The 23,643-nt window shown below is 33.6% G+C and overlaps 4 protein-coding genes and 1 pseudogene across 5 annotated transcripts; 3 read left to right on the top strand and 2 right to left on the bottom strand.

Annotated features, from left to right (window-relative positions):
• Positions 1-227: 227 nt before the first annotated feature.
• Positions 228-4,277, bottom strand: LOC124826961 (phosphoribosylamine--glycine ligase). Of its 2 annotated transcripts, none has more exons than XM_047299934.2 (5): positions 4,092-4,277; positions 3,486-3,758; positions 2,423-2,793; positions 1,482-2,012; positions 228-957 (listed from the first exon to the last, which is right to left on the bottom strand). In XM_047299934.2, exons 2-5 carry the CDS (start codon positions 3,748-3,750, stop codon positions 541-543), a joined length of 1,584 nt encoding a protein of 527 aa, XP_047155890.2. In that variant the 5' UTR covers positions 3,751-3,758; positions 4,092-4,277; the 3' UTR covers positions 228-540. The 2 variants fall into 2 exon arrangements, with proteins under 2 accessions (XP_047155890.2, XP_047155891.2); XM_047299935.2 differs by lacking the exon at positions 4,092-4,277 and adding an exon at positions 3,925-4,071.
• Positions 4,278-5,377: 1,100 nt separating this feature from the next.
• On the bottom strand, positions 5,378-6,482 carry LOC124826969 (UDP-glycosyltransferase 88F5 pseudogene; annotated as a pseudogene).
• Positions 6,483-10,494: 4,012 nt separating this feature from the next.
• On the top strand, positions 10,495-14,732 carry LOC148194545 (uncharacterized). Its single transcript, XM_088096611.1, has 8 exons — positions 10,495-11,089; positions 11,170-11,240; positions 11,331-11,412; positions 11,794-11,909; positions 11,997-12,167; positions 12,543-13,283; positions 13,953-14,030; positions 14,332-14,732. Exons 1-8 carry the CDS (start codon positions 11,038-11,040, stop codon positions 14,440-14,442), a joined length of 1,422 nt encoding a protein of 473 aa, XP_087952737.1. The 5' UTR covers positions 10,495-11,037; the 3' UTR covers positions 14,443-14,732.
• Positions 14,733-14,869: 137 nt separating this feature from the next.
• LOC124826945 (bifunctional 3-dehydroquinate dehydratase/shikimate dehydrogenase, chloroplastic-like) lies at positions 14,870-19,711 on the top strand. Its single transcript, XM_047299919.2, has 11 exons — positions 14,870-15,538; positions 15,767-15,996; positions 16,080-16,185; positions 17,333-17,551; positions 17,732-18,078; positions 18,329-18,392; positions 18,481-18,589; positions 18,688-18,828; positions 18,920-19,068; positions 19,222-19,384; positions 19,473-19,711. The coding sequence occupies exons 1-11, from the start codon at positions 15,509-15,511 to the stop codon at positions 19,514-19,516; spliced, it is 1,602 nt and encodes a 533-aa protein (XP_047155875.1). The 5' UTR covers positions 14,870-15,508; the 3' UTR covers positions 19,517-19,711.
• A 1,406-nt stretch (positions 19,712-21,117) lies between these two features.
• Positions 21,118-22,790, top strand: LOC124826963 (uncharacterized). The gene is made up of 2 exons (XM_047299937.2): positions 21,118-21,369; positions 21,510-22,790. Exon 2 carries the CDS (start codon positions 21,650-21,652, stop codon positions 22,577-22,579), a length of 930 nt encoding a protein of 309 aa, XP_047155893.1. The 5' UTR covers positions 21,118-21,369; positions 21,510-21,649; the 3' UTR covers positions 22,580-22,790.
• Positions 22,791-23,643: the final 853 nt, after the last annotated feature.

The raw sequence follows: 23,643 nt of genomic DNA, 5'->3' as shown, positions 1-23,643 counted from the left end.
ACTGCACAAGATTGTATTTAATTAGCTTTATACTGTTAAACTTTGAAATGTTCCAAGCGTGAATAAAGTTAGTTTCTTTGTCTTTAATCCTTTGAATATGTTCACATGGATATGAACAGATTGACAAGGGACATTGACAGGCGTCGACATCAGTCGCTACTTTTTTAAATATGAACTACGGAACCCCTCAAATAAAGAATCAACGGAAATAAACTGAAAGGATGATATTAAACAAGTTTTAGCTCAGCATTCATGTTTGAACCTTAAAAATGTCTTGAAGAAGGATTTATTTTCACCCATTTCAGTATACATTTTAGTATATAATAAGTTAACTTCTTTTATTGGAACCAAGTTTAAGAGATGGGGGCGGAGGAATATGTTCTCACGAGGTTCCCCACCATGGCTAATGATGTTGTTACACCTGAAAAGTAAAAGTTACAAGATTCATCTACTGTAGAGAGCCCCTCTTACATAATGCTTGTAAACCGATTTACCAGTATTGAGCGTTGGCCAATGTCTAATGTTCTCAGTCTCAGTAATTTATTCTTTTCTAGCATGCTGTTTCTGAGGTAGGGCTCTCCAGCCAATATCCCGACGGTAGAAGCCTCCAGGCCAATTAACATTCTCAACAGCTCGATAAGCTCGATCACATGCCTCTTCAAGATCATTACCCTTGGCAGTGACCCCAAGAACACGTCCCCCAGTTGCAATAAACCTTCCTTCAGAGTCAAATGCAGTTCCTGCATGAAATATCTTGATACCTGGAGCAACAGCCTCAGCTTCTTCAAGGTTTTCAATCACTGTTCCCTTCTGGTATGATCCAGGATATCCGTTACTTGCCATTACCACAACCATGGCAGACCCAGGAGACCACTTCAGTGATACCCCATTCAACTCTCCTCTGCATGCTGCGAGCAGAACTTGTACCAAATCAGACTCCAACCGTACCATTAAGACCTGTTCAAAATTTCAGAAGGAAAAATTATGCACACTATCCGTTAGCATAGCTTCCATGTTATTAACATATAACAGTGCAAATGTGATTATATGTTGTTAACATAGGTTGTACACTTTGTATTGTGAAAATAAACTGATGATTGTGCGTGTGGGCATGTGCTTGCGTTAAATAAGATCTATGATATCAATGAACTAGAAAGATGACTAAAAAAGCTTTGAAAGGGTAGGCCACCAAATTGCCAATTTGCAATTTGTAAGCAAATATAATGACCTCCCAAAACTCGGACAATCATAGAAAGATATTTAGACATCACAATCCCTTGACACATTTTTCAAACTAAAATTTCGATAAAAGGATTATAAAGAAAAAATGCAAGTCATATATCTAACCATGACATGAGCTCAATTCCTCAAGCATTAATTTTCAGTAATGTCTTCTGATTTCAAGACTATTGTATTTCAAGGTATAACTACTTACATCAGAAAGTAAATTCATTCTAGTAAGCATCTTATACTTAACTGACCTGGCACTCTGGATCACCAAATCGCACATTATACTCAATTAACTTAGGCATGCCAGACTTCTTCTCAATCATAAGCCCAGCATACAAAACCCCAACAAACTTGGAACCTTCAGCCGACATTCCTTTTACTGTTGGGATGATAATAGAATCCATTACAATAGATTGAAGTTCCTTGGTTAATATAGGAGCTGGGGAATATGCACCCATACCACCAGTATTTGGCCCTGTGTCACCATCACCAACTCGCTTATGATCCTGAGCAGATTCTAGTGGAATTGCATTTTCTCCATCAACCAATGCAAAAAAAGATGCTTCCTCTCCTTCTAGAAATTCTTCAACAATGACACGACAACCTGCAGAACCAAAATCACCCTGCACCAGCATTGAATCAACAGCTTTATATGCCTCTTCCAATGTCATGGCAACAGTAACTCCTTTTCCAGCAGCCAGTCCATCTGCTTTTATAACAATTGGGGCTCCTTGTTCTTGAATATATTGCTTTGCAGCAGATGGATCGGTAAATGTTTTATACTGCACTAGTAAACCCCAATTAATAAAAACTAACAAAAAATTCTTCAGAGTGAAATTGACATAAATAGGGTCAATGGAAAATGGAGGCACGCACATGATGACTTCACTAATATCATAAAAATGACTTCTTAATATATTCTGACTTGATTAATAGAACAATTAAGAGCCAAATGGGCAACATTCATATTTAATATCAAGGAAACCCTGACAGGTTATCAAAAATTCATATCCAGAAACCAACACGATATAGTTTTGACTAATCTGCTTACTAATTATAATTAGTATGTTACAGAATATACGAAGAAGCTCCTAATAAGATACAATACACGGAAGCATGCACAAATATCATTCCAGCAAAACTAGGAATAATTATTTATCTGGTTGATGAGATTCAAAATAAGAGAGATGACCTTGGCTGTTGGAATATCGTACTTGTCACACAAATTCTTCATGAAATTCTTAGAACCTTCCAAAGCAGCAGCCTCAGCAGATGGACCAAAAGTTGGGATTCCCGCTTTAACTAACTTATTCGTAAGACCTGCAACAAGTGGAGCCTCAGGTCCCACAACAACAAGTCCCACTCCCCTTTTCTGGCAAAATGAGATCACTGATGCTCCATCAGAAATATCAAGGTCTGAGATGCAAGTAGCATTTCCTGAGCTAGCAATCCCAGCATTGCCTGGGGCACAAAGTACTGTATCACAGGATGGTGATCGTTGCAAGGCATAGCAAAGTGCGTGTTCACGTCCTCCTCCACCAATAACCAGAACAGTCACTCTTTCTTTGAAGGAGGCACAAGGAAATTTGAAAGTAAGCAGAAAAATATCAGTAAATATAATAAAGTGAATAAAGACTGATATATAAGACACTGAATCTTCTTGACTCTGAAACTTTAACAGAAACAAAAGATTAAATCAGTTGCAATTGTCAAGAAACTATAAGCCACATGCATGCGGTTGTACACATTATATTATGTTCACAGCATTAATATCATTGGAAATCCCCATCATGTCAAAAAGTGAAAAACAAAAGTCACAATGGAAAATTATCCCTCATTGACCTGTTCAATAAAGACATTAGTTCCTATTGTCAGGCAGCAGTTTACCAATTACCGGAAACCTTTATTACATTAATATACCAAGTGTTTACACCTCACTGGAGAAAACAATTGTGAATTCAAGACTTTAAATGTGGTAAACGTATGCTAGAATAACCTATACTTGGATGTTAATGAGAATTTCAATCGGTATTAACCAAGAAAGGGCCAACCTCGACAACTTTGAAATTTACTTCATAATACAGAGTCTCTTCGATGATTTTCAGAACCATAGAGAAAACTACAGGTTACGTTAATGTGACCATTGAACGATGACGGTATTAGGGAAGGACAAAGTCCCTAAAAACCATAATGAAAATATATAATATCGCAATACAAAGACAGGAATGTGTAGATAGAATAACGGCAGTGCTTACGAGAATTGTTCTCTGTGTCAATGCCAACTGAAGGCGATGGTTGGGAATTCTGAGCAGCACATTTGAAAACACTATGGAATGAGCGTGAGGGTGCATGCTGGACAAAACTACGATTAGTGGGGCTCAAATCCAAGGTCTCGAAAAAGAGAGAAGAAAACTTGTGGAAAGTTGTGTGGTGTCTGAAACCAAGTGACTTAGAAACTGCATTCTTATTGCATCCATGAAGATTCAAAGAAAATGCAACATTGAAGGTGGCGCAAGACATTCTACTCCCTGTTACAAAATTATCCAGCTTTAGTGAAAACGGTATAAAAGTGTAATCTTTCCAAGAAACGGCAAAAAGAAAGAGGAAAGAAAATATATATATTTAAAACTTAAAAAGCAGTCCCTTAAACTGAAATAAAACCCATTGAGTTAATTTATCAAACAGGTTGCGTACTTGGAGAATAAAGACGAAGTGTTGGCAAAGCCAGAGGGAACAATAAAGGAAAAAGTGGATTGATGCACCGAAAATGGTTTTAAAGGTACATATGCAGTGGCACAACCCAAGGTTAGAGATTACCGATATTGAACTTGATAGTTAGAAAGTAATGAAATGAATTTTACCTAGGAATCACGATCCTCCTCTCACACACAACCAACCTTGTTCCAATGTTTCTCCGACAAAAACTATGAGCGCCGTCTTGTGTTTTTTCCCCCTTACCCCTTCAAAAAAATTACTGGTAGTATTATTAAATGTAAAAAATGATAAAGGTTCTATCACCACCTATTGAATAAATTCAAACACTTTCTCTCTCTTTCTCTCAGTAGAATTTAATATAAAACTCAAGAGTATGATATATATACATAGGAAAATCTTATTTTAACAATTTTTTTATAACTTTTCTTACAACTACCAATAGCTCATTATTAGTCAATTTTAAATATTCAAACTAATAAAATAGTAATATATATTTTATTGTTAAAAAAAGTGGTTAAAAATAATTGTTAAGATATCATATATATATATATATATATATATATATATATATATATATATATATATATATATATATATATATGTATATATATATATATTATGTATATATATATATATATATATACTGCAAACCAATTAGAAATTTTAAAAGTATTCAAACCAAATATAAAATTAAAAACTAATGTGCTCGCCAGTTACATTTAATATGTCTGTATTTAATTTGTGCTAAAAATTAATGTCTAAGTTCAACAATTTTCAAGCATGATTAATTCAATTTTCTAAAATTAGGCTAAAATCAATAACTTGCATGACCTTCTTCTTTTTTTCTTAAATGCTTACATCGTTCTTATGTTAAGAGATGAATTTTTGTTTAGTACTCAGTTTTAAAAATGATTTTATTTTATCTCAAAGTAGTATAAATTGTATCAATTAGATTCTTTCCGTTAAATTGACATAAACGGAGTTAACTCCCAGCTGGCGAATCCACATTTTTTCATTTCTCTTTTCTGCATTTCCTATCATGTCCCAGCCTTTTCTGTTCTTCTTCCTCACTTTTCCTGCTCTTCTGCTCCTCTGACATGCAATGAAACTAACTACCTAAATTAATGCTAAGGAAGAATGCACGTTCATGACTCATGAATGTTTTGCATTTGCCAGTTGCAATTGTCACCGATTCTCCAAATTCAATTTTTTTTTCTCTTCCATTTCAGAATCGCACAACACAGAGAGCTAGCTCTCTAAACGCGTCGAGGCAATTTCGTTTCCCAGTTTCAAGGATTTGCGGGCCAAGAAGACTTCATCATCCTAATTCAATTAAATGTCATTTTCTAAAGAACAAGAACCCATGTTGTTGTTTTTGCTGCTCCTTTTGTTTTGATCGTCTGAAATGCAACCTCTGAGAAACTGTTTCCAGTTATAATCTCATTGGTCTCATTGGCATTCCCACCTTTTGTTTGAGCTTGAAGCTTCTCTCTCTGATCTGCTTTGTCTCCATCACTTCCCTCACTCTTTTTTCTACTTCCTCTGCACTCACAAACCCATCTCCTACCCTCTGATTCACGCCAACAGCCACCTTCATCTCTCCCACCATCACCTCCCTGTTCACGTGTTGCTCTGCGTACAGTGGCCATGCAACCATCGGCACCCCGCCACCACCCCTTCCAACACCGAGTTCCACCCGTAGTGACTCACAAACCCCCCATCGATTCACGACTCAGCACCTCCACTTGCAGTGCCCAGGCCTTGACCACCATGCCTCGATCCTTGGTATTCTCAAGGAACCCATATGGCTACACTAAAGCCAAGTCGAATTGATCCCCTGGCTTTGCTGCTTCCTGATCCATTACCATCATCCTCTGCTTCCGAAACGCAGATACACCACGCTTCTGCTCGGTTGGTCCTCCAGCCATCGCAGACATTCCTCGCAGCCATCTAACAGGGGTTCCGGCATGTTCACCGCCTTCAGAGGCACATTGCCCAGCACGCGCAGTTCCACCCCGACCATATCCTTAAACGACTCGCTCCTCTCTTCGTGGTGTTTCGGAAAGTACGAGAAGAGCGCGAGAACGACGAACCAGAAGTGAAGAAGTAGTAGACTGGGATTCCCATGGAAGAAGCTGATTCCATAGCGGAAGTACAGAAGAGGTCGATAAAGAAGGCTTTGACGGCGGAGGTTTGGGATATTTGGGAAAGGGAGGTGGCCACGCTGGAAGCATTTGCTTTGATGAAGCCGAAGGCTCTGGCAGCGAGGCTTATGGAGGTTGAGGCGGAGAGTGGGATGTGGGGTAGGCGGAGGAAGGAGATGGAGGGATGGGCGGTAGTGATACGGCGAATATAGGCTTCGATGGTGGGGTGGTCGAGGAGGCCCGTGGGGAGGATGATGGTGTTGTTCAAACGATGAGTTTGGATGAGCTTGGGGTGGCCTATGCCTGGTGCTGGACACATTACAATTGTGTCCTTTTCCACCTACCCTTTCTCCGTCGCCACCTCCGCCAGATCAATCTTCTCCCCCGCCAATCTTACGCTCCTCCATCACCGCCACCTCCATTCACTGCCACCTCCATCACCTCAATCTAAGCGAGAGAACAACCCTCTCTTGGAAAATCTAACATGAGAGGAACAGGTACACTAAAGCATATATTTTCTGCAATCATCTTCGTTGTTATTGGTTTGCAATTTTGGAGCACAGGAGTAGAAGAAAATACTTCAAAATATTAATTGCATGTCAGAGGAGCATAAGAGAAGAAGAGCAGGAAAAGTGAGGAAGAAGAACAGAAAAAACTGAAACATTGCAGGAAATGCAGAAGAGAGAGACGAAAAAGTGCAGGGAGTTAACTCTGTTTATGTCAATTTAACGGAAGGGATCTAATTGATACAATTTATACTACTTTGAAATAAAATAGAAGCATTTTTAAAATCGGGTACTAAACCGAAATTCACCTCTTAACATGAGGACGAAGTAAGCATTTAAACCTTTTTTTTCCGGTTAAACCTAATTTGAGACATGGTTAATCTGACATGAAAGACCAGAACTTATCGAAGTGAATAGTAATGAGAGGTCAACGATCTTCGTTATTTATGAAATCATTTTTCTTATCATATGTTGTTAATGAAAGTAACAAAAGTAAGTAGTTTTTTTATATTAACAATAATATTATTTTTATATTAATNTGTATATGCAGAGTAATTTGTTAGGACGATAAGTTTTCTTATTCTTTTTCTTATAAGTATACAAATATTATTTTTCATTTCTGAATTTTATCTTTATTTTATCCTTCATATGACTTATTCCACTCTCTATAACCCTTTGCTCTTTCTAAGATCATACTAGACTTATAATTTCTTTTTTTCTACAATTTCATATTCTCTTTATAACCTGTTTTACTTTTTTTATTTAAGATATTTTCATATTATTCACAATAAAACTTCTTTCTATAATTTCATAATCTCTTTGGCTCATTTTGTTAATTTATTTAAGTTATTTTCATAACATTCATATTAAAATTATGTCACAAGTATATAGTATAATATAATATTAAATTAAACATAAAATATCATGTTCAAGTAATGATATACTTTAAATTATAAAATTTATTTTGAAGTTATAATTTATTTTATTTTCAAGTTATAATTTCTTCTATCGCATTATTTTTTTGGTCACCATTTAATTAAAAACTTTTAAAATATTTTAGATCAGTGTGTCCGCGATATAAAAAAATATTTCATAAGATTAATAAAAGTTTATATTTTCAAACTGAAAACAATTTTCGAATCATATTATTTTAGTTTATTATATTTATAGTAGTTCTATAATGAACTTCTACTCAATCTATATTGAGGGTCACTTCGAAAAAAAAAATGGATAAATCCAAATTGTAAGTTGATTCGGTCAGCATCATGAACAAAATTCTTAAAATACTACCACAAAAAAAAATATTTTGACAGATAATGAAGACAATTTTTATGTATTAAAAATGTTAAATACCATCATTATCATGTGAAGAATTAATGTAATTCATTTTAAATGTAGTTTATTTATTTTTTAAATAAACTCGTAATAGGTATCATTATGAATTTTAATGTCCAGGTTACGTAAATTTTAAAGTACATTAATAATTTATCAACACATAAAAATTTATTAAAATAAACTAAAATAATACAAAATATTAGTTCACATCAAATCCTATAATAAAAATTACATTTTATAAAACATTAAAAACTATATTTATTATAAAAAATATAAATAAATACGTAAAACATTAAATTAATATATTGTTTTTTTTAATTAAAGCTAAATTAGTTAATCTATTAACGCAATAATTTTTCTTATGAAAAACATGAAATTTTTTTAATTGTATATGTTTAAAAATATGCAAACATTAATGTTATTTCTCTCTAATAAATTAGCTTATCCAAAAAGTTAAGATAGATCAAAGAAAAATCACACTCCAACCAAATTTCTAAAAGTCCTTCCTTCAAACATGTTTTAAAGCATAAATGACCCACATAAACTCTTAATAAATTGAAGCTTCCATTCTTGAGAAAGTTGAAAAACTACACACATATTTACTTTAACTTTCTTTAAAAATATTAGCACATAAAGTTAAACCATGAAAACTTCTACTTACACTATCAATATTCACCTTGAACCAATTAACATATATAATTTGTCATATTACGTCCATAAATGAAATGACCTTACTCTCCCTAATTTGATTATTAAAAAATTTAAGCATAAAAAATAAGAGACAATATTTCTCGTATGTTGATTAGATTTATTTCCTATTATACACACTAATTCCTTAATCTGAAAAATATCATAAGAAAAAATAATTGAATTTTGAAATTTATTATGATTTATCGTCTTTAAAATCATTTAGATAATTATAGTAATCACTTTAAACAACTTACTACAAGAAAACTTCATAAAACTTGATTGAATCATTCTCACAATAGTATAATAATAAAACAATGAAGAAACAAATAAGAGAAAATTCAAAATTATTTCCACAACAACGAAAAAATACATACATATAAAACCAATCATTTTCTTTGCCTTCAAATCAATAGGTAAACAACCATAAAATAACTTTCAAAAAACTAAAGTTTTAGACAATGATAATTCATTTAACCAAATCAAATTTTCCATAATTTTTGTTTACAACTTTTTAAGAAAACACAATCTTATCGTCCAAAATTTAATTAATCTTACTTTGTCAAAATAAAAAATTATATAACCAATTTAAATATACAAAAATCATAACACTAATAACCATTTCAAAAATTAATAAAATAGAATGTCTAAAAAGTGTTTTCAATAAAATAATATACACATCTTAATATCGCGTCAAATTGACGATAATTTAAATAATATATATTATCCAAACAGAAAATAAATGACACACAAAACAAAATATTTTAAATAAACTTTCGACAATATACCCAAAAGTGACATTTTTCACTTGTTTAAATGAATGTGATTCTCATTCCATTATTACTTTAAGATACGAATCCTGCCTTTTTATTTTATTTATGAAAAATCTGAAAGTACCATTTTTTCCTGTATGAAAATGCCTTGGAGCGCTGGTCCACAGTTCCGCATGGAGAGAAGTTTATGGAATTAAAAGAGAGAAAAAAGTAAAAAAATATGTTGATGTGTTAATTTGGAAAAGGAAAAGGTATGCAGGTAAGTGGAAGATAAATCATAAAGTGATCATAAAGTGGTGTTACTAATGTCAAATCTTTTTTTTTCTCTCTATCCACATAATTTTTTAATTCTAATTTTGATATTTAAATTTTTAGTTAAAAAAGAAAGAAGATAGATGTTACTGTATCAATTCAACAAAGCGAAATTTGGATGTTCATGGCCACAAAGGACACCAAAACCATTCTATAATAATAAACTAATAGATTTGAATTACATAATATAATAAACCAAAGCATAGAAGGGATAGCTTTTCTGGAAGTTCCAACAGGACTATATGAACCTTGACAACGGCACCACTTAAGCACCGTCCCAGACGTTGATTGACAAAGAATAAAGGAAACGAAAACGTGCGTTCCATTCCATGCATCACCATTCTTTCAATTGTGTATTATTGAATCTATTTTCGTGGAATAGAGCCATGCTAGAGGACCAGACAAACTAGCTTAGCTCAAGGAATGGACAACAATGTTTACTAACCAGTCAACCAAGCCGATAATTCTATGAAGAAATTTGAATTGTTAGCACAGCAAAATTATTATTATATCATTTAAATAATTTTTATTTTTATTTTCACACGTTAAAGAAAATAAGAGTTTTAATTTTTTAAGATTAAGGAAAAAAAGATGTCAGTATGAGCCGGTGCGCCGAGCCACGAGATAAATAAAAAGCAGCTCCGTGTCGGTAAAAGGTCACTACCATCAACGTCTTCATAGAAGTCACATTCTCTTGGGACGCTACGTGCTCCTTACTGGAAAATAGGCATAATTAATTTTTAAAAATAAAAATAATTTATATTTATAATATCTCAACAAAATGCCCTTTTGTTCTCCACTTCCCCACCCCACCCAACTCCACCTTTTCTTTCTCTCTTCTCTTCTGCAACTTAACAATAGATGCATTAATCGCTCTATCTGTCTACTCTGCTCTCCGTTTAGAAGAAGATCACGATTCACACGCTTATCCCCATTCAATGCATCCACTTCTGTTACCTCAACACAACCTTGCATGAAACAAAAAGAAAAAGAGAAATTCCCACTACCATATTCGGCTAATTCCGTTTTAACACATCTTTTGCCTCTCTCTTTTCCCATTGTTTATACGCTGCCTTTTCTTCCGGTTTCCCAGTTTTGAAAAGCGACATACACTTGTTCTCGCTGAATTTTTTGACTTCGTGTTTGTGCCCTGACCACAGTTTAATGTTTTTTCCGTTTTCCGTAACGAGTTCAGTTGAGTTGACTCGTTGATCTGCCACGACTTGACTCGTTCCCCTCTTTTTCACTGTCTTCTGTGTCGAATCGAACGGTTTAACTGAAACGCTGTCGTTCTAGGTGTCGATCTCGACTTCGGTTACCCCCTCGGGGACAATCATGAGTAAAGCTTCGATTCTCGAAATCGAACCCAAGGAACTCAAATTTATATGTGAGTGCATTTTCATATTCCTCTATTAGTTTTCGTGGCCATGCATGCTGAAGCTGTTGAATCCATTATTACTTGTGTAGTTGAATTGAAGAAGCAAAGTTCTTGCTCGGTTCGGTTAACTAACAACACCTTTGACTATGTGGCGTTCAAGGTCTGAACACCTTTCTTGTGTTTGTTGCTTGGGGCTAGGCTCAGGGCTGGGCGGGGAGATTGATCATTTTGGTATTATTGATGTTCGCAGGTCAAAACGACGTCGCCTAAGAAATATTCGGTGCGTCCAAATGTTGGAGTGCTCGTGCCGAAAGCCACTTCTGAATTCATCGGTATAGCTTCGTCATATGTGTGTTTTTGTTTGGTATTTTTCCCTTTTGAGATACTTGACTTGTCATTATATACATTTGTTAATCTCTATCGAGAATAAGTTTAGTCATTGTGGTGGATTATTTTGGGATGGAGGCCTAATTGCCTGAATTTGGCACGACATAGTTTTCTTTGACTACTTATGTCGCTTTTCAATTTTAAATTGCTGTAATTGCAACCGACAGTTTTTTAGTGAAATTTGTTTATCCAAAAGAATACAAGTTTTCCCAAAACAACAGCTGAAGATGAATCCTCAAATATGGAAATTAATTTTAGCATCGTAGTTTCTGTCCTTTTCTCCCTCCCAAATTCAATTTTTATTCCTTGCATTTGTCATCAAACAGTTACAATGCAAGCCCAAAGGGAAGTACCTGAAGATATGGTGTGCAAGGACAAGTTCTTAATCCAGAGCACAGTGGTTCCTGCCGAAACAACCAGTGACGAAGTTACGTCTAGCCTGGTATAGATATTTAATAGTTTGTGGTTTGGTACTATGGTAGATTTTTTATTGATTTCTATATTTTGACTTATTGTTTGGTAATGGCAGTTTATTAAAGATGGAAGTAAGTATATAGAAGAGAATAAGCTGAAGGTGACCCTGATCAGCCCACCCAATTCACCTGATCTCTCTCCTATTAATGGTGACTTCAAGAATGGTCTTGATCATGGAAAAGTTCAGATATATAGTAAAGATGAAACCCAATCGCCAGAGCCTAAGGTCAGAATAAACTTCACCAATACTCGGCCAAATTGTTGTCTTTTCTCTATTTCGTTTTCGAGATACTTGAAATCCCTAAGACAAGATAATTGGATTTCTTAGCTACATATTTTAAGGGTTTTGTTGGTTTTTATCTATGGATTGTTATTTTCATAATTTAAAAGGTGCTTTTTTAGAGTTGCAAATTTTTATGTTTTGTTGAGTCACTTTGGAAGCATTCATTAAGCGTGTTATAAAATTTCTTATTTTCTGGGAGCTGTTATCTCTGCTGTTTTTGATAGTCTTTGCATGTAAGGATGATCAATTTTAAGATTTTAATTCATAAGTGTTGTGCAAATCATTCAAATGTTTTGTCCTGCTCATTGTGTATGTCAGGTTCTCAAAAATCCAGACAGGGTTCATGAGGTATTAAAGCTAGAAGAGGATATGGATTTGAGGGCAGATTATTATGTGGGGTTGGACACTATGAAGGACGTAGAGGAGCCAAATGAAGAAGCACAGTTAAAAGTGTCTAAAGATAAGGAGTCGAACATGGTAAAGGATGAAGATGAACTGAAGCCACAAAAAAAGTTAGGGGTAGAAGTGTCAAAAGATACGGATTTGACCAAAGTAAAGAATGCAGAGGAACTGAAACCATATAAATCAACACAGTTGAAAGTGTCTAATGTTATGGATTTTAACAAAGCAAGCAATGCAGAGGAGCTGAAACCTGAGAAAGCAACAGAGTTGAAAGTGTCTAAAGTTCGGGATTTGAACAAAGTAAAGAATGCAGAGGAGTTTAAACCAGAGAATGCAGCTGGGTTGAAAGTGTCAGAAGTTCAGAATTTAGACCCAGAAAATTCTGTAAAGGAACTGAATCCAGAAACAGAGTTAAAAATGTCAAAAGATGTGGAGTTCAAAACAAAAAAGAATATTGAGGAACTGAAGCCAGAAATCGTTGAAGAGTTAAAAATGTCAAAAGATATGGAGTTGAAAGCATTAAAAAATGTTGAGGAACTGAAGCTAGAAAAAGAAGCTGAGTTAAGAGTTTCAAACAGTATAGAGGAGGTCAAATTATTGAAAGCTATTGAAGAGATGAAGTTAAAGCTTGATGGACTTGAGTCAAAACTAAATGAGGTTTGGCATGTCACCATTCTTTATTGTTGAATATTTTTATCTGCTTGCGTATTTGACATGCTTCCTAGTAACTTGCAAATTGAAGCAAATTTGGTTTATAAATTTTCTATGATTAGATCAGGAGTTTGATTATTTTTATCCCCTCTCATGGAACATTTTGGGCTAGTTTTCGTTCGAGAGGTTTGAAAAATGAAGTATTCTTTAGATCCTTTTCAGTATACTGAAATATTTATTAGCATACTTGTTTTAAATTATATGGCTTCAAAGGTTTTTGTGGGATTGCATGCTTGATTGTTATTTACATTACTTTTTCCCTTCCTTTCATTTGAGATCCACTACATTGTGTTTAACAAAATATAAGTTGGAATTAGAAAAACCAAAGGATGCAGCCAGGCTGCTCTTTTAACGTCTTTTTTAATATACAAGGGTGCAATTTGTGTCATGATTAGGGGTCACAAAATGGTATAACTGTATTAGCAGACTTTTTACATTCTTTCTAGGCTTGATTAGTTTGACAATTTTATATACTTGATTTTATGAAAATGTCTTTTTTTTTTTGTTGCAAATAGCAATGGATCCTATGGGTTTCGTCATTAAAACGAGGCGGAAGTAATAGTGGGTCTTTAGAGGATATTGTTTCTTATTGCTTGTTTCTTATTTACTCTGCAGTCTGGAGTAACAATATCAAAGTTAACAGAGGAGAGGAGGCTCAGCAATCATGAGACAAAAATCTTGCAGGAAAAACTAGTAAGCCCGGGAGTCATTACTGTGTAGTTTTATTAGTAGTATTTATTGTGACCTTTATTAATTGGTTCTTGCCGTAATACCTGAGATGAATATAAGTCGTCTGCCATTCTGGAGTTTGAATTACTGTCAACACACCAATGCTGCTTTGTCTTGAGAAAGTAATAATGAGTATTATATATTAGATATCTGTTGCTTTAGGATTATTCGCCGTGTAGGGCATAAACTTTTGCAATTTTATTCCGTTTCTTCTTTTAGGGTCAGTAGATTTCATTTCTTAATGGTGGTTTTATTCTTTTTGTAGGCAGATCTTATTAATAAAGGTCCAAGAAAAGTTCAAGTCGGATTCCCACTTTTATATGTCTGTATGGTGGCGCTTATCTGTGTCTTCTTGGGATACCGTTTGCACTCGTAATACCGTCTGCAGGAAGCTACTAACATTTTGAATTTCCCTGAATTTTTTAATAGCAGAAGTTTAGGCATAAATCCACCTTATAAATGTAATAGTGGGGGGATCTGTATACTTGACTGTCAGTGATATTCGATCTGATCTCTGTAGTCTTTAGTCTATAATCATGAACGTCTCCCCATTTGTATATGCAAAGCTACCCAGTTGTACAAGTATAAATAATTAGATATGGCTGTCTGGTAGATAATCACTTATATGGATAGTATAAAACCGAGTGTTGTTTACGCTCCTTTGGATTTTCATCTCTTTCTACGTTGATCTATGTTTCTCGGCGGCTGAGGCAATTGGCCTTAGTGAATACCAGCCGTGATAGAACATCCAGTTTATAATCTTATTTAAAGTGGAATACTTTTAGTCCAAACAATATTGTTTATCCTCCCAATATCATGATGGAGTTCGTGGAACTGAAATCTCTTAAGTCATACTTATTTAAACCTTCGAATAACTAGAAGAAAATAAAAAGGTTATAATCCCAATTATGCACCTTCATTTTACCGTAAGTAAATCGGATTGTCTACGGCCAGCGCAGACATTTTGGTTATTTTTCTGAAATAACCGTAATTTTGTGAAGAAACAAACAATTGCTTTATGTCAATTTTTCCATGATTTTACAGTGAAAGCAGATTCTTACTGCCCATCAAAACACATTAGGTTTAAGTGATTTTCCCCCGTTTCGCTTTCATTCTTCATTCCTGCAATGAATTACGCAGTACGAGCATATGGTTTTATGTTTAACACGCCATACATTATTTATTTTTAGTGTTTTGACATACACTGCTTTAACTGCAAGCGTAATGAAATAAAGAAAGGAAAAAGTAGTACTTAATTTGAATAGCAATTTTCCCTATGCATGCCATGTTAAACACTCATCCTCTATAAATTCTTCGCCTGAAGGAAGGAATAGTAGAAAGACTAAACGTGGAACATTTGTCATTTTCCTAAATAAGCACGTTTTCTTTCTTTCTTTTCCTCTGCAGCACAGCACACTCGTTTAACCTCACTTCCTCGCCAAATGACTATCAGCAGCAGGAACAGCGCCCCGGTAATGATTTTCGTTTGTTTTCTTTCTTTAAACAAAAATGAAGCAGTGTTAGACGAAACTGCTCTGTACACATTATCTGAAAGAAAATGAAATCAGTTTTTTTATGAAGGTACTTGGAATAAGATTTATCCTTTATCTTAAAATTTGAAGATTGTATATATGCTTATCATTATCTGTTGAAGATGTATCTCATTGAATATAAAATAATAACACGGTGGCCAAATCCAGTTCCAGTGCGAGGCAGGAATTCGAAATGAAGGCAGGAGAAACTCAACACTGATTTGTGGATCAACGACGGCAGAGACGGTGGAGGAAATGGTGTTTGAGATGGTGAAGGCAAAAGAATTGGGTGCTGACTTAGTAGAGGCTCGGTTGGATTTATTGAAGGACTTCCACCTTACTCAACATCTTCCGTTTCTAATAAAAAACCGTCCTTTGCCCATTTTAATCAGCTATAGGTTTATATGAATAAATATGCGCAGCATTTTCATTTCGTTAGGTTTCAATTCTGAGTTGTAACTCATGCATGGTTTCGTTTCAGACCAATATGGGAAGGAGGAAAGTACGAGGGCGATGAAACCAAGCGACAAGAAGCTCTACGTCTAGCCATTGATTTGGAGTGTGAGTTTGTTGAAGTTGAGTTAAAGGTAATTTAATTAGTTGCTATAGTCTTTACCTACGCTGCGAAACATAATAAATTCAACGGTACAGTGAAAAATGTGCTGCTGTTACGGATACTACCTAAAATCAATTGTTCATTTAAGTTTCATTTATTTTACATCAGACAATATTTTTTTTATAAGTTATTATATCATAGATACGCATTTCATTATTAAATATTAAGTACTGCTGATAACATAATTTGAAGGAATTACATTTCTCTCTTTCTTGGTAAATATCACAGCAGATTCTTGGACCTTCAAATTTGTCAAGTACATCATAGGTGCATGCAAGTAACTCTAATATTGTTTTCATGTATGTAATTTCTTTTTTAATAATAAAAATGCACTACATATATGTATATATAAAGAATTACACTATTGCTACCAACCAATTAGAATAATCCTAAGCGTAACTTAAAATATTTATTACAAAGATTTACAATTTCATCACATGTAATAATCTATAATTGACAAGCTTTGTTTGCATTAAAGTAAGTTCAAAGGAACGTTGCATCAAACTACCGCTCATGGATTGGATAATTCAATTCAATGTAAAGCTAAATAATTGGATCGAAATTAAATTTAAATTTATATTTTACTTTAAAATTAGCTTGGGTTTTTATATATTTAAATTTAAATAATTACATTAGATTTTAAAATCAAACTCATATTTTTAAAAAGAAAATATTTTGATATTTGTAAATTGATTTGATACCAATTTTTATTTCAAAATCAATTAAGTTCAAAAAAATGAAAATTGTTATATATATCTTCTAAATTTAATTTTAGAATAAAATTTTGTTGAAATCATTCGTATCTCATAAAATCTATAGTTAATTAATAATTTATAGAAACGAATTAATTTGTTCATAGTTAATATAGAGTCAGGTATATAATGTTTAATGTGTCATTAAATTTAAGTACACATCACCTACTAATGAGATTAAATGATGTAGAGTTTCTAATAAGATCGAATGTAGAGTTTAGTGGTAAAACCTGAGCAAGACATGAATTAAATCTTTTAAAAATCTAATTCAAATATATTTTAATAAAGATAATTGAATTGAAAAAAAAAATCTAAATAATCGGAGTATATTTTAAATCCAAAGTAATGTGTGTTTGTCTATTGAAGGTGGCCCATGAGTTTTACAATGGCATTGGATGGAAGAAGGCAGAGAGTGTGAAGATGGTTGTGTCTTCACACAACTTGAAAAATACTCCGTCTGTGGAGGAAATCGGTAACCTTGCTGCTACAATTCAAGCTTCAGGGGCAGATATAGTGAAGATTACTACAACTGCCTTAGACATCACAGATTCTGCACGTCTTCTCCAAGTCCTACTACACTCTCAAGTAACTTCTCTTCTATATTCATTTATGTTTATCGTAAATTAAATGTTAATTGCTGCACTTAGATAAAAACATTAATTACTGAAAAGTGATTTTATCCTTTCTTTATAGTACAGATATGGTTTCAAAACTTCAGGTGGAATGTAAATCACGTGCTGAGTTTGATTAATTGAATAACTGCAGGTTCCAATGATAGGAATTGCAGTTGGTGAGAAGGGGATTTTGTCAAGGGTACTCTGCGCAAAATTTGGAGCATTTCTCACGTTTGGTTCAATTGAGGATGGTGCTGTATCAGCTCCTGGGCAACCAACTATCGAAGACTTGTTGGATTTGTACAATTTTAGACACATTGGGGTTGACACTAAAGTACACGGTGTTATAGGAAATCCTATCAGTCATAGCAAAAGTCCTCATCTTTATAATGCAGCTTTCAAGTCTATGGGATTTGATGGAGTTTACTTGCCTTTCTTGGTCGATAATGTCTCAGATTTTCTCAGCACTTACTCATCTCTTGATTTTGTTGGATACAGGTATGATGGTATCCTACAAGATTCTTCTAATTAACACATGGTTGAATAAAGCCATTCCCGTTTTTCTATACTTTCCCTTGGTGTTATTCACCTGTAACTTTATTCTTAATATACTTTAGAACATAAGTAAATGATCTATATAAAGCTTATTTAATAGAGTCCTGGTCACAAAAATTTAGCAAGATCATGTAATGATTACGTCAAAATTATGGTTTCAATCTCACGATTGCTAGTTCTTTAACGAAAACAGTTACACGATTCCTCACAAGGTGGATGGACTTAGATGTTGTGATGAAGTCGATCCTATTGCTAAGGTATTTACTATTTGACCTTAAGAAACCTCTGTCCATTTTTTCTATCATTTGAACTTAATTTACCATCCTATTCAAATCATTTTATCAGGCAATAGGAGCTATTAGCTGCATGATTAGGAGGCCGAGTAATGGAAAACTGATAGGTTATAATATGGATTATCTTGGGGCCATTGCAGCTATTGAGGAACGACTACAGGGTTTATACATAAGTTTCTGTATTTTGTTTGCAGATATTGAGGAAGGACTATGCAGGGTTTTGTTTTACTTATAGGCTTTTTGTTACAATTGTTTGCAGATTCAAACGGACGATCCATGTCTGGTTCACCTTTATATGGTAAACTGTTTGTGGTCATAGGAGCTGGTGGGGCAGGAAAGGCACTAGCTTTCGGTGGAAAACAAAAGGGTGCAAGAATAGTTGTTGCTAATCGTACATATTGTGAGAAAGTGTTGTTGGCTTAGTTTAATAATTCATTCATTGTCATGAATGAAGATGAGGAGCATAATCTGTTTATTTTGTTTGTTATCAGCCAAAGCCCAAGAACTAGCCAACAGAGTGGGAGGAAAGGCTATTACTTTATCTGAATTAGAGAACTTCCACCCAGAACAAGGCATGATTCTCGCAAATGCTACTTCTGTTGGAATGGAACCATATATTCACGAGTCACTCGTACCAAAGGTTTGCTGTTAGTGTTGCATATTCTGATATTACCAGAAGAAGTTACTCTAAAATGTAACACTAACGATAGTTTCTGAGAAGTTGGTTCTAAAAGGATCTATAATTTTAAATTATAAACGTCATGCAACATATGTTGTTTCAATGTTTTAACAGGAAGCCTTGAAACACTATTCCTTGGTATTTGATGCCATTTATACACCAAAATTGACAAGACTCCTTCGAGAAGCACGAGAAGTTGGTGCTGCCATCGTCTATGGTACAGAAATGTTCATCAATCAAGCATTCGTGCAGTTTGAAAGGTTCACAAGGTTGCCAGGTTAGACAAGAACGAAAGAATAGCACAGTAATAACAAATAATTCGCTTTTATCAAATTTCTTACATGAATTCGCTCTATCCGTTACAGCTCCAAAGCAACTCATGAGGGATGTTCTGGCAAGAAATACCTGAGAATAAGATATATCAAGATAAGGTATATGGAAAGGACTTGTGATCTGTTTTTAACCTTCACTCCCTCAAATGCATTAATTTAGATTCTTTTATGAGTATTAGTGCATTTAAAGTATTGTCTCTTTTAGATATTGTAACTTTTTCATGATTTTGTCTTTTAAGAATGTATCAAATAAAGGTGATGATATATTTCAATTGCCTCACTTCTCCATTTCACCAATTACGAGATAAGGAATTGAGAATTTGTGTTTGGAATTTCGTTGTTTTTCTCATAAATAATAGCAATGTTTTAGCTTTAAATTTATTAGGATAATATCATCCATAGAGTTAAGATATTGTCTATATAGAAACGGGAATCTCTATTATAATTTTGTCAAGAAACGTGAAAGAGAGATAGTCTATTTAAATTTCTCTTAACTATAATTTTTAAATGGATGAAAGATTATTGGACATATCGAAATATATTATATATAATGTAAATAATAAAAAAACACTAATCCATTATTATTTTTTTCTAATCTTGAATATAATTGTCATATTTTAAAATTTGTAACTTTATATGAAATGGGTTTGTAACCATAGCTAATCTCTACTCATTTTTTTAAGTTAACTATAATTTCATCATTCCTATCAACTTATCATTATAAAAGATGTAGAAGATATAATTATCCATTAATGCTATAACTGTACTTTAAGATAAAATTACCCATCAATATTTGGTATCAATTTCACGAATGTAAATAGCATCTTATTTAAAACATAATTTTTATGTTTTGTTTCCTTCTCTTTATTACACTTTTTATACTTTATGTAACTCACTTTTATTTATAAAGGTAACTAATTGTGGATCTTTTCTTTTATAAAAATGTTTATATATCAATTTTTATTGGTGGTAAGACAGAGAAGTGAAATAGGTACTGTTAAACTAACTACAATTATATCACTTTCTTATTATTTACGAAAAAATAATAATATTTTGGCAGTTTGACATGCAACTGCCCAGAAATAAAATTTCTGCCCAAAATTCTAGGTTAGAACCGCGATTATATTTAAATATTTTTCCTAGTTTTGCATTTTGCATGATGGACATAATAACATCAATGCAGAAATTGAACTTCATGATCACATGGTTGCAAATAATACATGTTTTTTAAAAGAAGAAAAAACGAGGACGACTTAAATTTACAGTATAATTACGAGGACTTCAAAAGGTCTTTAATTGAAAAATGAAAATTATAGTATTGCATAATGTCAAGAAAACCTAAATGGGAAGTTACAAGGTAGGCTTGAAAGTAGGGATGACAAATGGTGAGGTCAGACATAAATAATGTTTATCCAAAATTTAATCTGTAAATGAAAATTTAATCTGTAACTTAGCTTGTTATTTGCACGGATACTTATTTTAAAAAAATTCAAGTATATTTTAAAACTCAAATATATCTACTAATATTAAAAATATATATTTTATACATTTTTAAAATAAAATTAAAAAAATATATAAAATATGTTTTCTAAAAACGCAGACCACTTAAAATTGATAGTATAATTACGAAGACTTCAAAAGGTCTTTAATTAAAGCATTACTCTTCTCATTTTCCCTCTCAGTTTTGATTTCCACTCCCGCCAGAAAGTGCCCTCTCCTTTAGAGTGCCATCTCCTTTATATGTTTTCTTGATTAGCTAGGTTTCACATTTTCTTTTTCCTTCAACATCTCAACGCCACTGAGGCCATCTCTGTTTTTTCTTATTCTTTACAGATTCAACAAAGTCCAGAACGAAGCCTTGTTTTCTTCCGTATGTGAAAATCAGTCCCTCGCTTCTCAATTTTGATCCATATTTAGGATTCCAAACCAGGTACCATTTTTATTTGACCCTTATCTGCCCTGTTTTCTGCTTAACAATAGACGTATTTCGTACATGATTCACACATTTACCATGTTTAGTTTAAGCACTGCATGAATTTTCGGTTGATAGGTTTAATTTTGTCGTGTTAGGGTTGTTTGTGTCAAGCAGGTGAAAATCACGGTGCTTCTCGTGGACTGTGAATAGGTCAAATTGCACAAATTTTACTTTCTAGGTTTTACAGTGAGGTTAACAGAAATTTGGGCGTTTGGATTTTGATTTGAATTCTGTCATGGAGTGCAACAAGGATGAGGCTTTGAGGGCCAGAAAAATTGCTGAAGCTAGAATGCAAAGTGGTGAATTTCAAGAGGCTCTCAAGTTTGCTACCAAGGCCAAAAACCTTTATCCGGATGTGGGAAACATCAGCCATGTTCTTACGATTTGTGAGGTTCATAATGCTGCACAGAGAAAACTCTCTCCCTCTGAAATGGATTGGTATGCGATTCTTCAGATTGAAAGACTGGCGGATGAAACAGCCATAAAGAAACAGTACAAGAGGCTTGCACTCCTACTTCATCCTGATAAAAATAAGTTTGGTGGTGCAGAAACTGCTTTCAAATTGGTTGGGCAAGCCAATGGGGTTTTGAGTGACCAAGCAAAACGTTCTTTGTATGACAAGCAGTTTGCTGTCTCTGTGAAAAGCCGACCTGTGCCGAAATCCGCGGATTCCAAGAAGAAAGCTGACCAGAATACATTCTGGACATGTTGCCAACATTGTAAAACTAACTACCAGTTGTTCATGCCGTTTGTGAATTCAACCATAAGCTGCAAACAGTGTTTGAAGTTCTTTAAAGCTTGTGCTATTCCTTTGGTAAATATCCAGAAGAAGTCTCCAATGCATGGTCCCCGAAAACCAGCCTCTGAAAGTACCGGTGGAAAAACCCCTGGTGGAGGAGAACATGCTAGTGCGTTTGTAAGGCCAAATCCTATGTCTATGAAAAAATGTTCTTCTGGCGTTGGTGGTCCTCCATGCACAGGCGCGGAATCACAAACTTCTAAAAATGTTGGAAGTAAAAGAGTTAGGCAGTCAGCACCAGACTCAGGAAAAAGTTTCAAAGCTGGTAATATTTATGAGATGAAAGATGCTTATGTTCGAGAAAACGATATTGATCCTTCAGGACTTGATGCAGGGAGATCTTGTAGACAAAAGCAACATGTTTGATGCGTGGAAACTTCTGAAAGTGACGATTTTGAGGTCCCTTCCAAGGGTAAAAGCTTTTTATAAGCATCTACAGTTTTATTGTAGTGAATTTGATGCATCATGTTGGTATGACAATGCACTGACCAAGGAAAATAATTTGAGCATGCTTGTATGTACTGTCAAACTTCTCAAATTGCTACTTAAAAGTGCTATGATAACTTAAATTGAAATATATTTGAGAACTACTTAAAAGCGTCTAAAAGCGCCATGTAAGTATCCAAGAACTACTTCAAAAATGTTTAACCATAACACATAAGCTCAAATAAATAATCTAAGAACTATTTTAAAAAGTATTTAATCATAACACATGAGTTCACATAGAAACACATCCAAAGACTACTTGGTTCACCTACTTTCAAACTTTCAAGGTTTATGTAATACCCTCTAATATATGATGAAACATCTCCAACATATTATCTTCAATATATTATGAGATATTATGAAATATCTCTAAGATGTTTAAAGAATAAATTATTATTATATTCTATTATATCTCCAAGATATTTACAAGTAATATTTTATGATATAATAATTAATCATCTAATATCTTTAATTTATAAATAATATTTTGATATAATAATTGATTATCTTTATAAAGATCTAAAGAAATAAAGTTTCTTTAGTATATCTATATCTCTTTATAAATGGGATTAAGAAACTTATACATATAGCATTCTATCATACACCCAACATTAACACTCAATATCTCTCATTCACTGTTTTACACTATACATAAATCTTTTAAACTCTTAATGACTCCAATTTCAAAAAATCTTTTGCAAATGAAGGTCACTTTAATTTTTCATGGAATTTCGAAACTTTCACATCAAAAGAAGTATTATATCTCAAGTCACAAAAATTTGTTTAATATATCTACATTTCTTTATCCATGGGATTAAGAAGCCTATAAATATAATACACCACCGTAGGGAGTGCTTACTCAATTCTCACACTCAATATCTCTCATTTACTATTTTATACTTTATACAAATCATTTAAACTCTTAATGATTATGTCTTTTGCAA

The sequence above is a fragment of the Vigna umbellata genome, chromosome 8 (assembly GCF_029865625.1).
Source record: "Vigna umbellata cultivar VRB3 chromosome 8, Vumbellata_1.0, whole genome shotgun sequence".
NCBI classification, from domain to species: Eukaryota; Viridiplantae; Streptophyta; class Magnoliopsida; order Fabales; family Fabaceae; genus Vigna; species Vigna umbellata.
This window is presented reverse-complemented; position numbering and strand designations above follow the sequence as displayed.

Bases quoted from the DNA above. Each gene is read 5' to 3' on its own strand.
- LOC124826961 (XM_047299934.2), bottom strand. From the start codon at position 3,750: ATGTCTTGCGCCACCTTCAATGTTGCATTTTCTTTGAATCTTCATGGA. The intron at 2,794-3,485 runs GTAAGCACTGCC...CCTCCTTCAAAG, and splicing joins TGACACAGAGAACAATTCTC to AAAGAGTGACTGTTCTGGTT. The intron at 958-1,481 runs GTCAGTTAAGTA...AATTTTGAACAG, and splicing joins TTGGTGATCCAGAGTGCCAG to GTCTTAATGGTACGGTTGGA.
- LOC148194545 (XM_088096611.1), top strand. From the start codon at position 11,038: ATGAGTAAAGCTTCGATTCTCGAAATCGAACCCAAGGAACTCAAATTT. The intron at 11,910-11,996 runs GTATAGATATTT...TGGTAATGGCAG, and splicing joins ACGAAGTTACGTCTAGCCTG to TTTATTAAAGATGGAAGTAA. The intron at 12,168-12,542 runs GTCAGAATAAAC...TGTGTATGTCAG, and splicing joins CCCAATCGCCAGAGCCTAAG to GTTCTCAAAAATCCAGACAG.
- LOC124826945 (XM_047299919.2), top strand. From the start codon at position 15,509: ATGACTATCAGCAGCAGGAACAGCGCCCCG. The intron at 15,997-16,079 runs GTTTATATGAAT...GTTTCGTTTCAG, and splicing joins CCCATTTTAATCAGCTATAG to ACCAATATGGGAAGGAGGAA. The intron at 17,552-17,731 runs GTAACTTCTCTT...GAATAACTGCAG, and splicing joins AAGTCCTACTACACTCTCAA to GTTCCAATGATAGGAATTGC.
- LOC124826963 (XM_047299937.2), top strand. From the start codon at position 21,650: ATGGAGTGCAACAAGGATGAGGCTTTGAGGGCCAGAAAAATTGCTGAA.